Genomic DNA, 17,495 nt, shown 5'->3' on the forward strand with positions numbered 1-17,495 from the left:
AACAGGATGCACATGGCCTCAATTTTGAGTCTCATAGCAAAATGTCTGAATACTTATCTAAATAAGGTTTATTTTTAATAAATGTGCAAAAATGTACAACCTGTTTTCGCTTTGTCGTTATGGGGTATTGTGTGTAGATTAAGGAATAAGGCTGTAATGTAACCAAATGTGGAAAAAGTCAAGGGGTCTGAATGCGCTGCATACTGAACAATGTTATGAAGAAAAAAGGACAGCAGAATGTATGTTTAGAAATGAGATCTTCTCAATGTTCAATTTGAATGGTATTTCTATCAATGGGCATTTGTATTAAATGATCTTGTGTTATATATTCTTATACAATGCATTTTGTGTGTTTAGATAGTGTAAAGATTAGGTGAAGGTGTCTAAGGCACAGTAGGTGGCAGTATAGTTAAGGAATGGACTCTGTGCGGGGCTGTTGTTGCCAGGCCAAATAGGCGATACAATAAAATCTCAGATAAGATTTGGTGCCTCCACACAATCCTGTCTTGGAGGGCTAACAGTTTGGAGTCCAAAACAAAACAGTTAATTACATTCATCCAAACATTTGAACAATTGATGCACAAAAAAAAAATGGAAAGGCATTCCCATGAATCATACGACTCCTATGAACATTGAGTTAATCATTTGATAGTACATGTCAGAAAAGACCCATAATTATCCATACATGTTTCTTTATGCTTTTAATGATCCATGCATGTTTTACAGTCGTGAAACCAAGGACGCCCTTTGAAAAGGGTTTTTCATAGGCCGTCTGTAACATCACTTGCACATCACTGCCAAATCTTTCCAATCCCTCCCAGAAATGGTTAACTGTCTGTACGCATATGATACAGCAGTCAGCAGCCAGCCAAACAATATTGTGCCATTTCTTCATATTATACCAACTCTGTTAGGATACTATCCATGCAAAGTAGGCTATTGCATTCAGTGACTGTCTCTGGAGAATATATTTTTAATCTCCTAGATGTAATGAAGGAGAAAGACCCCAGACTGAGCAGCTCTCGGGGTGTGTAGGTGGGTGTGTGTGTGTGTGTGTGTGCGTGTAATGGTGGGGGGTTGGAGGTGACCCTATGGATAAAAACCTGGTGATGTATCTCCCCCTCTCATTCTCTCCATCACACACACACACTTTCTGCCTCACACAAACACAGAGACACACACAGGAGGCGGTTCTCTCCAGTCCCTCTCCATCAGAAACAACTGACAGCCAGGCAGGCTAGCTGCATCCTCTGGTAGCTATAGCAGCAGCGCAGACAGCTACAGCCGCCTCTACTGTCTGCTGCATCTGTCAGCTGGCCGCCTGATACGTGGAGCCTTTTGTGTCTCCCTAGAGTCCCGACTCCCATTTGTGCTCTCTATTGCGGGGGCTAAAGGAAACAACCAACAGCCACACCAATGGACATGATGGGGAAGAAAGAACGCAGGGGCTGGGACTTCAAAGGCTTGCTGAAGAGGAACTGGCTGCTTATTGCAACCATTGTGTCGGTGCTGTTAGGTAAGTGAAAGCGAAGCCCCCATAATGTCTGCGTTCTGCATAACGTGAAGAAGCCTTGCTTGATGTCACCCTTCCGCGAGGCTGCCCGTCTGTCTCCACTCTCTCCTTGCTCTGTCAGTGGTGGTGCATCCTACCCATTTCCCCTTCCCTCTGTCCTTTTTTGTCATTGCTTTCTCTCCTGATGTATTCCCCTGCTGCAGTCCAGGCTTGGAGTCATCCAGCAGCCTCTCTTGGTCATATAAGGATGCGTAGGGCTGGGGGCTGGTTGATTAGAATAGCAATGTGCACGCATGTGTGTGTTGTGTGCATAATGTCGGCTTGTGCATGCTGCATACCAACCTAGTCTCAGAGCCTTTCGTATGATTCTGTACGTAAATCCTAGATACTACATATAGTATATGTTGCGTTTTGTATGTATTAATTTGTGGATGTCCATCACCAATTTCGTATGATATATTCCGAATTACAATTTGTGTTATATGTTACAAATTTACTAAATGTACAATATGTTACACGTTTTTAAAAATGTATGATATGTTACGAATTCTGTCTAGGTGGCTAACATTAGCTAGGCTAGGGGTTACGGTTAGGAGTTAGGTTAAAGGGTTAAGGTTAGGGCAAGAGTTGGATAAAATAATTAGGGGAAAGGTTAGCTAACTTGCTAAGTAGTTGCAAAGTAGCAAAAAAGTAGTAAGTAGTTGAAAAGGTGCAAATGAGCTAAAATGTTGTCCATGATGAGATTTGAACTCACAACCTTTGGGTTGCTAGACGTTTGCGTTTTATGACCAATCACCCTACTTTCGTTTTTGCCTTAAGTAACCACCTGTCTTATGTAAGCAAACCAAACATAACATACTAATTTGAATGTTCTGGATTTACGTTTACTATGTTACATCTAGTGTATGAGACCAGGCTGTGCATGCATCTGTGTGTGTGCTTATGCTGTGAGGATGTTCGAAGATGGATGCAAACAGTGTGTGACTGTGGCTGTTCATAATGAGTGTATCTGTGTGTGTTTGTGTGTGTGACTTATCATTACAGTGTGTGACTGTTCATAATTGTGCATGTGTGTGACTGGTCATTTTGCGTTCGCAGTTTCTGCTTCTGCTACGCCATTCATTGCCCAGTCTCCGACAGAGACAGGGTTCCCTGTGCTGAGCTTTGCTGCCTCCCAGAGCCTGTCTCGCAGCCCCAGTCGAACGTGACTAGACTGAAGCGGCACACTCCACTGGCTCCTTCAGTCCATTCAGTCGGTACAGCTGTTCTGCATGCAAGGTCCTGTCAATGTGATTCGCAAAGTGTGATTCAGGGGCCATATATGGCTCTGATATGGCCCAGCCCACCACAGCATTTCTGGCTTATGACATTTATTTAATAGATATAAAATACATAAGGGATAATCAACCGGGGGCTGTGGAGTCCTGTGGAAATAACCTACGACACAGTCTAGCCGTGGTATAAACTATAATATGCTCCTTTGTTGTCATTCAAAGTGCTAAAATGCAACGATGAGCTCACAGCGAAAGGCTAATGGTGGTGGTGGACAATTAATCTAAAAATGCATTGTTAATTATGGAACGTATCACTTTATTATGCAGAGAAGGCTATTATTTATTTAGATTTATTCACAACCCCCCTTTGAAGCTGCCTGCGACCCCTTGTTTTTAGAAAGAATTACACACCGATTTGTATGGCCCCTGTCACCGAATTGTCCTACCCTTCAACAATTATTGTTGGTGCTTGCTTGGCTTCTTAATGGTTGGACATTTATAATTTTCTGAACTAAATGGACTTTGGCTCAGTGGCAGTATTGTGTCTAATGCGTTTTAAAGGCTTTCGACCAATTAAATGATAAATGCTGACTTTGAAGTGTCCTCCACAAGGATAACACCATCTCTGCTTAAGCAGAGTTTTAGAATGTCAACATAAACCTGTGTTGGTCCAAATGCACATGACAAAATTGATAATCCATTCCTATTTTTAATGATCTTTCTTACATTTTAAGAGCTGCAGTGGAGATGAGTGGGGGTTAAAAGAGCCAATTAGAACCCGGGGACATGGCATATGAGGGTGCAGTGAGATACCCGATGGGTTGGACGATACTTTTCTCATCAATCATCCTGGGGGAAAAACATATCCTTAACTGGAAATCAACCAATCCTCCATCGTTAACACAATGGAAAGGTCAAATGCTTTATTATCTGAATGTTGAAAGTGCTTGGGAGACTGAGAGAAAGAAAATGGTGCAGTTTGAGGCCATATGGCGGAGTGATGCGGGCGCTGGAGATGAGGGTGGGAGCAGGTGGGTCTGGGCAGGGGTGATGTTGTGGATGTTTGTGTGCATCTGTACGTTGTTGTCTGTATAATATGTTTTGTATAGTTTAAAAATAAATCTTCAATAAAATATAAATAGTGAGGCCTCCCGGGTGGCGCTGTGGTGCCACCAGAGATTCTGGGTTCGAGCCCAGGCTCTTTCGCGACCCGGAGGCCCATGGGGCGACACACAATTGGTCCAGTGTCGTCCGGGTTAGGGAGGGTTTGACCGGCAGAGAAATCCTTGTCTCATTGCGTACTAGCGACTCCTGTGGCGGGCCGGGCGCAGTGCACGCTGACCAGGCAGCAAGGTGAACGGCGTTTCCTCCGACACATTGGTGCGGCTGGCTTCCGGGGTGGATGTGCAAGTGTGGCTAGGTTGTGTTTCGGAGGACGCATGGCTCTCGACCTTCGCCTCTCCCGAGTCCGTACGGGAGTTACGGCGATGAGACAAGACTGTAACTACTACCAATTGGATACAACGAAATTGGGGAGAAAAAAGGGGTAAATAAAAAAATATATACATAAATAAGGTAGCCGTGGACTTTTAGGTGGCCATAGTAGTGTCCCATTTGAATTCTGGCCTAAGATTGAGTGTTCTGATTGAGCCTTAATTTTTCGTGAATTTCATTGGCGAAATGGCAGAATACGCCTTTAATTAACACCCCTAATTAAGTGACATGGAATCTTGAGTGACAACAGAGAAGTCAGGACCTCGTTTGAATTACATGCTGAGATGAGCACTCTTGTCGGTCTGTAATTTGGTTGGATGCCATGGAACACCTTAAACAGAAAATGAGTTCTGCCATTGGATGACAAAAATTCACTACTCCACCATGTGGCCTCTGTTGCTGACCACTACTCTTTAATGGCAAGGCAGCCCCTTTCATGCCAGTTCTGTACTTAAGTAATTACATGGGCGGAATTGTTGGCTGTCATCATGTATGTTTCATTCATAAGTAAGTAATTTAGCTTTGCCAATAATTGTCCTGTTGTGGCAGTACGAAAATGCATGCACTCACTACTTACTGTAAGTCGCTCTGGATAAGAGTGTCTGCTAAATGACTCAAATGCAAATGCTGCAAGATTTCCATCTCCACATGGCCTGTATTCTCAGAGTAGGAGTGCTGATCTAGGATCAGGTCCCCCTTCTTCTCCATATAATCATATTTATTAGCATTTAACAGACAAAACTGATCCTAGCACACATACTCTAAGATGCTTTCTGAATACCGACCCAGATCTCAAGAGATGTGCCGACTCATCCTTTTAATTAAACCATGAAAACTGATCAGAAAACGGCATGGAGAGTGCGATTCGTCATTTTTGGAAAGCACATTGTTTTTTATTTTACCACAGAAATTGCCTGATATTTACATAGAAATTGCATGGCAAAATGCTAATTACAACATAACTTATGAATCACTTGTTTGTTTCAGTAGTATTTGTCTAGGCTTGTGCAATGTCTATTTGGGCGTATTTGGTTCTCAGCATGTCAACATGACCCATCCAGTAGCCCCCACAACAGTTTCTAACCTTACCACCACCATTAACACTAAACCACTAAACCACCAATACAGTGTATTCATTATGAGAGGTTTTATTTTTCATTTGGAATGATGTAACTTGTTCGGTTACGATTCACTGTGTCATCACCTTGCACAAGGTTATTTTATGGTGGCCTGTAATGGTTGATAACACACTCAGGGTGGTGGAGGGGGGGTTTGAGAAACTCACTGTATGTGGCATTTATGGGCGAAAACCCCCCACAGCGATGCGCAATGAGCCTTATAAAAACGCCAAGACAGGCAGCCCGCTTGGCCAATAAACTAATGCTCTCCAAGGTCGCTGTTGCTGCGCAGGTCAGCAATAGCAATGCTACTCTAGCAGCTTATGGCTAAAGGAAGTGGTTTCCTCAATGTCACAACCTTGAGCCAGCGTCATGAAACCCAGAGCAACCTTGGCCCGTAAACCTAAAAACAAGAAAATGACATGGGCATAATATTGTGGTAGCTTACAGGGCAGCTCTGAAATGATAATGATGTTTCCGTTTTAATTTGCCGTGGCAGGCAGGTCAAACATCAATATTGTTCCTTTTTGTCATCATTATCTCGCCCTCTCTCTGTTCTCCCACTTTAAAGTTCCACTGTGAAAATGCCTCATACTCAGTGTGTGGCTAACGTGTGACACAGTCTGCAATAATACAGTGTGATGTGTTGAACTAGCCACGCATTGAACTAACCTGTGTGAACCGACCTCTTGAGTTGGCTGTCTTATATATCTCTTTCTTTCTCTCACTCTCCCTCCTCCTCTCTCCTTCCTTCGCTCTCTCCCTCAGGGATAGGTCTTGGGGTGGTGGTCAGGGAATATGCCTCCCTCTCCCACCTTCATAAGCAGTATTTTGGCTTCCCGGGAGAGATCCTGATGCGGATGCTCAAGCTGGTCATCCTGCCCCTCATCATCTCCAGCATGATAACAGGTAACTTGGGATGAATTGCATCTCAGTCACTCAGCACTATGTTTAAAGAAGAGGGCCATCAGAGAAGGTTAAGATATCTTAAGTATTAAACCTCTTAGTTCCTAGAAGAACTTGGGCAGCTTTCTTTGCCTCGGGCCATGGCAAGCGGATCTTCTTGAGTTCTGCGTCTAGACACCTGCGACAGGTCATTGTTGCGCCAGATATCTTAGATATTAAGGACAAATTAAATAGTGATTGTCATTGAGACTTGTTGACAGACATTTCTCCTTTGGGTGGACAACAGGTTAATTGTCTTTCTGTCTTGTTTGTGGTCACAGGAGTCGCCGCCCTGGATTCGGAAGTTTCTGGAAAGATAGGTTTGAGGGCTGTGGTGTATTACTTCTCCACCACCATCATCGCAGTTATTCTGGGTGAGTTAACAGGATGACTGGCTTGGTCTCATTCTCTTTCAGCTGCTCTCCGTCTGTTATGAAGCATGACGCACTGAACAAAATGTGGAAGGTTTCAGTGCCTCATGCTTCAGATTAAGTGAGTGACAGACTAACTATGTAACATGTTGTTATTTACACGTCACCATTGAAAGCTGAATATTGACTGATGGTTATAACATGTGTTCCAGGTATTGTATTGGTGATGACCATCAAACCTGGTGTCTCTCAGGAGGCCGAACATATCGACAGGACAGGGACCACACCAAACGTCACCACTGTCGACACTCTACTGGATCTTGTCAGGTGACAGCTACGCTTCATACCATCATATAGAAGAATAGTTTTGTAGAATTTCTACAAAAGGTCCGTTCTCCATCAGTCGGAGGTGCAGTGTGCATAACATTTCCACATTTGTCTCACATTGTTGCCATCTCAACATGTCTTGTTCCATCCACAGAAACATGTTTCCTGAAAACCTACTGCAGGCTTGTTTCCAACAGGTAACCTTCATTGTCTGATTTGTACATTAAAGCTTTCAGTTACTAGCCTGGTACCAGGTGTGTTTGCGCTGTCTTGCCAATTCTCATAAGAGTTGACAAGACAGCACAAACAGATTTGGGGCCAGGCTAAACAATCACTGCACTTTGAAGAGAAAACATGATCCTACATTAAAATGTAACCATGTCAAATGTAACTATTTCAATTCAACCTATTCAATCATTCCAGTACAAGACAAAGCGCAAAGAGCTGGAACCACCTAAAGTGAAGGGGAACACTACAATTACAATGTTCCCTCCTCTCTCTACCGCTGTCATGGCAACCATTTTCCCCCCAGAGGTAGGTGTCACTGTTTCCATGTGTTTATCCACCAGCATGTCAAAAGCTGTGATTTGATAGGATCAAAGCTGCTAAGCCTGGTTTACTTTTAATCAGATGTGGTTTGCTTTTTTAAACCTGATTAGTTAGTCATCTGATTAACTTTAACCACATCTGATTATCTGTCCAATCACAATCTTTTGCCTTTGTGGGTTGAAAATGTGGGTCTTCAACTTAGCCTTTGTGAATCTACACCTGACCACCCACATCTAATGTGATGGATATGACCAATATGACCAACTTACATTATGATGCCACTGTGTAGACCGGTCACTATGTTGTGATCTGAGGAAAAAGCTCAAGACATGGATGTCAGCCCATTGTAACACAATTTATAACCCCTTTTTCTCCCCAATTTTGTGATAGCCAATAGGTAGTTACATTCTTGTCCCATCGCTGCAATTCCCGTACGAACTCGGGAGAGTCGAAGTTCGAGAGCCATGCGTCCTCCCAAACACGACCCTGCCAAGCCGCACTGCTTCTTGACACACCGCTCGCTAAACCTGGAAGCCAGCCGCACCAATGTGTTGGAGGAATCACTGTCCAACTGGCGTCCGTTTCAGAATGCACAGGTGTCGCTATAGAGCGTGACTCCTGCGGACACCCGGCCGGCCAAACCCTCCTCTAACCCGGACAATGCTGGGCCAATTGTGCGCCGCCTCATGGGTCTCTCGGTCGCAGCTGGCTGCGACAAAGCCCTGGATCGAGCCCGGATTTGTAGTGACGCCTCTAGCACTGAGATGCAGTGCCTTAGACTGTTGCACCACTTGAGAGGCCCCACAAGTGGATATTTTGACCAAAATCTATTTTGACCTTAAACTACTTTCCTCCTTATTTTTCCCCTCTGCAGAACATCACCAAGGACTATAAGATTGTCGGGTCATATTCTGATGGGATCAACGTGCTGGGCCTCATCGTGTTCTGTGTGGCGTTCGGCCTTGTCATCGGCAAGATGGGCGAAAGGGGACGCATTCTGCTGGAATTCTTTGACGCTTTAAACGAGGCCACCATGAGGCTAGTCCAGATTATCATGTGGTACGATACAGCCTGTTAGACGACATACATCTCTCACTTACAGTACACAACAGCTGTTTAGGTGAATTCATATGGTAGCTGTTTTCTATGCTATTGTAGACGTAATGCTAACATTTCTGTGGTGGTGATGATGACAGTGATGATGATGATCATAACAATGGCATTAACAACACTACACTCAGAAAAAAAAGTGGTCATCCAGAACCTAAAAGGGTTCTTCGGCTGTCCCCATAGGAGAACCCTTTGAAGAACCCCTTTTGGTTCCAGGTAGAACCATGTTGGGTTCCGTATAGACCCTTTCCACAGAGGGTTCTACCTGGAACCAAAAATGGTTCTACCTGGAACTAAAACGGGTTCTCTTATGGGGACAGTCAAAGAACCCTTTCAGAAACGTTTTTTCTAAAAGTGTATTGTTGCAATTACAGCTACATGCCAGTGGGGATACTCTTCCTCATAGCTGCCAAGATCATTGAGGTAGAAGACTGGGAGATCTTCAGAAAGATGGGCCTGTACATGGTGACAGTGCTGAGTGGGTGAGTCTGAGCCAGCCATCTTAGTCCCTCTTTCTCTTTCTGATACTTCGCCACAACAATGCTAGATTTATAGCTGGCATTAGGGTCCAGGTTTCCTGCAAAGATACTCTAAAAGCCCAGCTCTGCCCCGGCACAGATAAGAACCAAGGACATTTAAAACTGCTCAACCTGCAGTTGCGGTAATGAGGCCTTTGGCGAACGCCTGTCCAACCCGTAAATTTACCGGACAGAATGATGCTTCTGGGTGTCCAGCAAAAGGAAACTGAGTTTAGTGAGGGGGAACGCAGTCATGTGTGTCCCAAATGGCTATATAGTGCACTACTTTTGACCAGAGACCTATGGGCCCTGGTCATAAAGTAGTAGACTATAAAAGGAAAAGGATGCCATTTGGGACGCAACCCTGGTCATTGTGTTATTATAAGCTGGAGGAGGAGAGTTTTAGTCCCCAGTTAACGCCAGGGGTTAGTCAGCTATTTCTTACAACGAGTCAAAACTTGTTTGATCATCACTATTTTTTAATCAGACACTTTTTTTTCATGGCAATGTAATGTTTTATTTCTCTCCTTAGCCTAGCTATCCACTCCACCATTTGTCTGCCGCTGATCTACTTTGCCATTGTGAGGAAGAACCCGTATACCTTTACCTTAGGGATGGCCCAGGCACTGGTCACTGCTCTAATGATCTCTTCCAGGTAAGCCTCAGTCACTATTCAGGATCATACAGTCGTGGCCAAAAGTTTTGAGAATGACACAAATATTTAATTTTCAAGTCTGCTGCCTCAGTTTGTATGATGGCAACTTGCATATACTCCAGAATGTTATGAAGAGTGATCAGATGAACTGCAATTAATTCCCGCAAAGTCCCTCTTTTCCATGCAAATGAACTGAATCCCAAAAATACATTTCCACTGCATTTCAGCCCTGCCACAAAAGGACCAGCTGACATCATGTCAGTGATTCTCTCGTTAACACAGATGTGAGTGTTGACGAGGACAAGGCTGGAGATCACTCTGTCATGCTGATTGAGTTTGAATAACAGACTAGAAGCTTCAAAAGAAGGGTGGTGCTTGGAATCATTGTTCTTCCTATGTCAATCATGGTTACCTGAAGGGAAACACATGCCGTCATCATTGCTTTGCACAAAAAGGGCTTCACAGGCAAGGATATTGCTGCCAGTAAGATTGCACCTAAATCAACCATTTATCGGATCATCAAGAACTTCAAGGAGAGCGGTTCAATTGTTGTGAAGAAGGCTTCAGGGCACCAAAGAAAGTCCAGCAAGCGCCAGGACCATCTCCTAAAGTTGATTCAGCTGCGGGATCGGGGCACCACCAGTACAGAGCTTGCTCAAGAATGGCAGCAGGCAGGTGTGAGTGCATCTGCACACACAGCGAGGCGAAGACTGTTGGAGGATGGCCGGGTGTCAAGAAGAACAGCAAAGAAGCCACTTCTCTCCCGGAAAAACATCAGGGACAGACTGATATTCTGCAAAAGGTACAGGGATTGGACTGCTAAGGACTGGGGTAAAGTCATTTTCTCTGATGAATCCCCTTTCCGATTGTTTGGGACATCCGGAAAAAAGCTTGCCCGGAGAAGACAAGGTGAGCGCTACCATCAGTCCTGTGTCATGCCAACAGTAAAGCATTCTGAGACCCTTCATGTGTGGGGTTGCTTCTCAGCCAAGGGAGTGGGCTCACTCAACAATTTTGCCTAAGAACACAGCCATGAATAAAGAATGGTATCAACACATTCTCTGTGAGCAACTTCTCCCAACCATCCAGGAACAGTTTGGTGACGATCAATGCCTTTTCCAGCATGATGGAGCACCTTGTCATAAAGCAAAAGTGATAACTAAGTGTCTCGGGGAACAAAACATCAATATTTTGGGTCCATGGCCAGGAAACTCCCCAGATCTTAATCCCATTGAGAACTTGTGGTCAATCCTCAAGAGGCGGGTGGACAAACAAAAACCCACAAATTCTGACAAACTCCAAGCATTGATTATGCAAGAATGGGCTGCCATCAGTCAGGATGTGGCCCAGAAGTGAATTGACAGCATGCCAGGGGGATTGCAGAGGTCTTGAAAAAGGGTCAACACTGAAAATATTGACTCTTTGCATCAACTTCATGTAATTGTCAATAAAAGTCTTTGACACTTATGAAATGCTTGTAATTATACTTCAGTATTCCATAGTAATATCTAAAGACACTGAAGCAGCAAACTTTGTGAAAATTTATATTTGTGTCATTCTCAAAACTTTTGGCCACGACTGTACAATCTGTTGTGTATAGCAAAGCATAGATGTAATGGCTGACTTGTCTATGTATCCATCCATCTATCTATACAATCCACCCATCCATCTATCCGTGCATCCATACTGCATTCAACTTAAATACGACCTCTAGCTCTGCCACCCTGCCGGTCACCTTCCGCTGTGCCGAAGAGAACCTCCGGATCGACAAGAGGATCACCCGCTTCGTGTTGCCTGTGGGCGCCACTATCAACATGGATGGCACGGCTCTCTACGAGGCGGTTGCTGCCATCTTCATTGCCCAGCTCAACGACTACTCTCTGGATGTGGGTCAGATTGTCACCATCAGGTAAATCACCAACAGCCTACGTCGAAATTAGATTTGATATTCTATGTACATAATTTGAGCAAGTTAAATTGTCTTCGTATACTTGTGATGATCAGAACCCATAGCATTTGGTGGCATTGGACTTCAGCTGCTCTGAATGAGTATGCCACTCAGTGATGTAAGAAAAAAAACATTTGAGCTTGACAAAACTGAAAAAACTCAATTGTAATCAGGTGAAATCGGCTGTCACATCCATTTATACCATCTGTCGTGTCAGTATGTTGGTATCAAGCATCTGACCTAATAATATGTCAGGGTAACGAATTGTAAAGATGTTAACTTACTCCAATTTCAGTATAACAGCAACAGTAGCCAGCATCGGAGCTGCCGGTGTACCTAACGCTGGACTTGTCACCATGGTGATTGTGCTGACTGCCGTTGGACTACCTGCAAATGATGTCACTTTAATTGTTGCTGTGGATTGGCTACTGTGAGTAATACCTTGTTGAGCGTAATATTGTCAAGATAAATTATTATTTTAGTGATGAATACAACAGTGTGAGGTGTTAAAGGTAGACTCAGCAATATAACATCACCATACACAGTGGTGCGACTTCTTAAGAGAAAACAGACTTTCAATTTGTCAAGACTGTCACTACTTTCTCTTACCGATTTGTGCCATCCCTTGAGCAATGCCCAAGAGGGCCATTCTTGGCAGAATACATTTTGTTGTTGTTGATGTCTGTAAGCAGGGAGTTGCCCAGCAACGTATGATGATGTGATATTGCAAAGTCAACAGAATCTTTAACTAACTCATAATCAACAGATAATAGTCACTCACCATAACCCCCTCCGGCTGTTTTAGAGACCGCTTCCGCACCATGATCAACGTGCTGGGGGATGCCTACGGAGCTGGCATTGTCCAGAAGCTGTCCAGGCGGGAGCTGGAGAGGATGGACATCACCTCGGACGTGGACGTGACCAACCCCTTCGTCCTGGAGACCACGCTGGACGATGAGGAGTGTGAGAAAAAGTCTTATGTCAACGGCGGCTTCACCATCGACAAGACCGACGCCATCTCCTTCACCGAGACTTCACAGTTTTAGGAAGGAGGGCGGGGAGCCAAGAAGTGCCATTGCTGCTAGATGTTAGCCTGGTGGTCCCATCCTGTTTGTAAGCATGTTTCTAGATCTGTTTGTGCTGTCTTGCCAACTGCTATGGGCATTGGCGTGACAACGACTATTGGTGTTGGCGAGACAACACAAACAGACCTGGTACCAGGCTAGTCTGTTTGTGATTTAGCCAACTCCTGTCTATGTTTGTTCATTGCCATGTATACAGTGTAGTACGGCTTGACAAGGATAGAAGAGTTGGCTATAGCCAGGGGTGAAAGTCAATTTAATTTCTTCCCAGTACAGGACCGCCTATGTGTGTACGCACTCCATCATAGAATTGCATATAGAATCCCTATTCATTCATAATGATCTCTGTGGGCTCAGTCGTAAAGATTTATAATTAAGGACTCCCGTGTGGCGCAGCGGTCTAAGGCACTGCGGTGCTTGAGATGTCACTACAGATCTGGTTTCAATCCCGGGCTGTGTCCCAGCCGGCTGCGACCGGGAGACCCGTGAGGCGACGCACAATTGGCCCAGTGTCGTCCAGGCTAGGGGACGGTTAGCCTGTCACATTCTAGCGACTCCTGTGGCGGGCCGGGTGCTTGCACGCTGACACGGTCGCCAGTTGGACGGTGTTTCCTCCGACACATTGGTGCGGCTGGCTTCAGGGTTAAGCGAACAGTGTGTCAAGAAGCAGTGCGGCTTGGCAGGGTCATGTTTCGGAAGATGCGCGGCTCTCGACTTTCGCCTGTCCCAAGTCTGTACGGGACTGTAACAACCAATTGGATATCACCAGACAAAGGGGTATAAAGTTTTTCTTTTAAGAAATAAAAAGATTTGTCATTAAAAAATGTAAATGTAGTACCTTTTATTGTGGCATAAACACAACTAATCATGATGTTTTAATCTGATTGTCCAACAATCACTTCAAAAGGGCTCCTTTAGCCTATTAGTCTACTCGTGCACAATCATCCACTCAAAATATATTTCCAGCCTCCAAACAGTAGTGAATAGAAAGAGACACAAAACACCACAAAGTGTAATGACATTTTGACAATTGTCATGAGGCCAGATTTTATGCGCCCACTGCTGTTCGTTAGCGTCTTGGTGTCGGCCATTCATCTCTGCCTTGGCAAAATTTCAGTGTTCTTGTCGAACCACATCGCATTTTTGGAGCGTAGGCTATCCCAACCGTTCAAGTCCATTTGCTCATTTTTCATGCCTCTGACATGCGGTAGCCTATTGATAAATAATGGTGTAATGGTTCTTGAAAAAAAAAATTTGAAATATTGTGACAGGCTCATGTTTTACCAGTACCCCACTATTTATTTTGCTGGGACGCCATACTGGACCGTACCGTCTTGCTTTCATCCCTGGCTATAGCACATACAGTATACGACCAGACTTGGTAGAAATGTGAGGGGGGTTCGAAGCTAATCATAAAACCAGCGCTTGTAAAAGGGAGACAAAAAACATGACATGAGACACTTTCAAGCTCGAACGTTTGCAACATCAGCCACCATGTGTTTTCTCTAAGAGCAATCATCCTGCTTTTTAACCACGAGCGGAAATCCTTAAAATGAGCTGGAAAGTGTCTGAATTGACACCCTATTCCCTAAATAAGCCCTGGTCAAAAGTAGTGCACTATGTAGGGAATAATGTGCCCTTTCAGACAGTCCCATGCTCTCCTTTACTAAAAGCGCTTCCATCGTTATGTTGACGTAATGAACACAGTCACTTTTGAACAAATCGATACTTTTGTTATTGTTTTTACATAAAGGGAACTAGGATATGGGGACTACAAGAGGAGTTAAGAGTTTTTGAAATTCATACCTCCACCATGGGTGTGCAGGTATGTGTTCTGGTGGTCGTTTGTCTGTTTGTATTTGTGTCTGAGAAAACGTAAATAATATATTCGCCGGGCTGAGCTGTGTAAATGTATTGCAAAAAAGAGCATGGAAGAAGAAATACAACTATATTCCAGACGTTCAATATACTGTGTATTGCAAAGATTCAAACAGACTTTCATGAACTACAGTGTTCCGCTTTGTTTGTCCTCCAGAAGATAACTACTTTACAAATGTCTTTTCATTTTTGTCAAAATTCTTGACAATTGTGTGTGTGTTGTTAATGTTATTTAGCTTCCTGTGTCCAACTGTAGATTTACAATATGTGCCAAACATCATATTCATTCATTCATTCATTCACTTTGTATCATTCCATGCACATTTTTTCATTGCATGAAGCAATATGGCAAAGAAATACAGTGAAACTTGTAATGAACATAGACTTGCTATACAGTATGTATTTTTCAAGTGACAAATGGCCTTTAGTAAGACAATAGAGTTGATGGCACAATAACGAGGCTTTGGAGGTAAGACTTAATTGAATACTGTTAAATATTTGGAAATATTTTCATAATGAATTGCTAAAGAGTTAACGCTTAACCCTCGTTAAGGGGGGCTATATGGATGACTTAAGTATTTAAGGATGGTCTTAGCGACAAAGGCTTTCTGATAGCGAACGCTAACTATAAAAGCTTCATGATAGTTTGTCAGAGAAACAATTTAAAAAAATGGTGGGGCCTCTGAAGCAATGTTTCAGAAGACCCGGCAGTAGAATCCAGGAATGCAAATTGGTGCAATTCCAACTTTAACCATGGATCCTTAGTTAAATGACATTTTAGAAAACCTCAGAATTATGAGCTCCAAACAGCTCATAAAAAGGCATTATGTACGTAATCACTTTGTGTGGTCCGACAAATTAATTATTTTATGTATCCTTACTTTAGCGATATGACCCTTTCTGAGCCTTCACGTCAGTTGCGATCAAGGTGATAACATTTGTTTTGTTTTTATAATAATCTCCAATTTATTTCCATTTTTTCATCCCTTGAGGCATGGGATTATTGAAACTGCCACTCAATGTTACAGCTCATTGCAATCCACCCTCTGTGACTTGTTTTTGTTCTACCACAGTGGCATAAGGGCCTAATTTGAGATAGTAGACAACTTTAATATATAACATTTCTGAAGCTGGCAAGATATTGGGTACTGGAAAGCAAATTGAGGGCAATTTGTAACATTTGGTTAATCAGATGTGACTAAAAAAAAGCTTGTGAATCAGGTTCTACTGTACATTTCAAAAGCACATGATGATATTAACAACAAATCAATAAATGGCTATATTGTGTACCATTCACAAATCACCTCAGTATATGAATCCACATGTACTAGATGTATCTAACTGCAAGCTAATAAAGACAAATATAACTTGGGCGTTTCTCTTTTGGACGGGTTTCTAAAATGGTTGTGAATGGATTTTTCCAGAGTTGTGGACATTACATTTTTCATTTACTTTTTTTTTGTATCCGGCATCTGATTTTTGAATGTGCATATTTGTCCTTTTTCTACTGAGAAGGGTTACTGTACACCGTTGTTTTATTTATTATCTATGAGCAGTGCTTGACTTGGGCAGGAGATCACATTTTCATTTTCTACTGCTTGAGCTCCTGTTCCTCTTATAAAATATTATCTCAAAAGTATTGTGGAACTCCTGCACCCAAATATAAACAGTACCGGCACCCAACATGAGTACCGGCACATATTTCAGTCCAAGTCAAGCACCGTCTATGAGAATGCCTTAGCACACGGTTTACCAAACGTTCTTGCTTCGTGTCCGAACATACACAGACCAAAGAATAATTAAAAAATATCATCTTGGCAGGAGACAGAGCATTTAGCAGTTTTCAAGGTCGACGGCGAATGACGTCGCCACGAGCAGCACCACAGATATTGAGAGGAGTGAGATGCAAGACTTCGCTTTCAGTCACTCACACACAGTATGCGCATGTGCACGGGTTCGCTTCACGCTGTTCATCGCTTGGCAGCCAGGGGACCAAAACAGCGGTGAAGTTGAGCCTTGCGCTTGAACACTATTAGTTGTTGCAGAAATTGACCCACTATGCTGTTAACTTTCAGCATCTACGTCATATCGCTGAGTCTACCTTTAAAACCAATATCCTGCAATTCTATACATTTTGTCATGGAACTGAGAGTACATTTAGCAGTTTTTAAGCTATTCTACGCATTTTGACATGGCTAATGATGTGTTCAGGGTTGAGAATGTTACTTTCTAAATGTAATCCGTGAAAGTTAATAGTTACCTGTCCAAAATTGTAATTTGTAACGTAACTTTTGGATTACCCAAACTCAGTAACATAATCGGATTACTTTCAAGTACTTTTAGATTACATTCTCCTTAAGAGGCATGAGAAGACAAACATCCATCAAACACATTTGGGGTGTCATCAAAGTGGTCTTTGGCTTGTGTTCAGACTCGCTCAGGTGGAACAAACTTAAACTTGCACCTTTTTTCAACGCTGAATTGAATGTCATTGAGAAAGTAGAAAGATGTCGTAATGGCTGTTTGGCAAACATCCTTTCTGAATTTAAAAGTAATCATGTAGTTTTTCAAAAGTATCTGTAATCTGATTACAATATTCTTGCTGGTAATGTAACTGACAACTGTAAATTTTTTGTAATCAATTACTCCTCAACCCAGGCTCTTATGCTCAGACGTTATAGCAAAATGAACGGGAGCCTGATTATCTAGCTTT

General features: G+C 43.1%; 1 protein-coding gene across 1 annotated transcript; it reads left to right on the plus strand.

Moving 5' to 3' along the window:
* The first annotated feature begins 1,145 nt into the window (after positions 1-1,145).
* slc1a1 (solute carrier family 1 member 1) lies at positions 1,146-16,155 on the plus strand. Its single transcript, XM_064931703.1, has 12 exons — positions 1,146-1,516; positions 6,168-6,308; positions 6,626-6,718; positions 6,928-7,042; positions 7,197-7,239; positions 7,466-7,576; positions 8,466-8,650; positions 9,076-9,183; positions 9,752-9,874; positions 11,589-11,783; positions 12,118-12,252; positions 12,628-16,155. The coding sequence occupies exons 1-12, from the start codon at positions 1,417-1,419 to the stop codon at positions 12,866-12,868; spliced, it is 1,590 nt and encodes a 529-aa protein (XP_064787775.1). The 5' UTR covers positions 1,146-1,416; the 3' UTR covers positions 12,869-16,155.
* Positions 16,156-17,495: the final 1,340 nt, after the last annotated feature.

The sequence above is a fragment of the Oncorhynchus masou genome, chromosome 23 (assembly GCF_036934945.1).
Source record: "Oncorhynchus masou masou isolate Uvic2021 chromosome 23, UVic_Omas_1.1, whole genome shotgun sequence".
NCBI lineage: Eukaryota > Metazoa > Chordata > Actinopteri > Salmoniformes > Salmonidae > Oncorhynchus > Oncorhynchus masou.

What these genes read in the sequence shown, in the direction of transcription:
- slc1a1 (XM_064931703.1), top strand. Translation starts at nt 1,417, where the DNA reads ATGGACATGATGGGGAAGAAAGAACGCAGGGGCTGGGACTTCAAAGGC. An exon ending in CATTGTGTCGGTGCTGTTAG is followed by an intron (nt 1,517 to 6,167) that starts GTAAGTGAAAGC and finishes TCTCTCCCTCAG; the next exon opens with GGATAGGTCTTGGGGTGGTG. An exon ending in CAACCATTTTCCCCCCAGAG is followed by an intron (nt 7,577 to 8,465) that starts GTAGGTGTCACT and finishes TCCCCTCTGCAG; the next exon opens with AACATCACCAAGGACTATAA.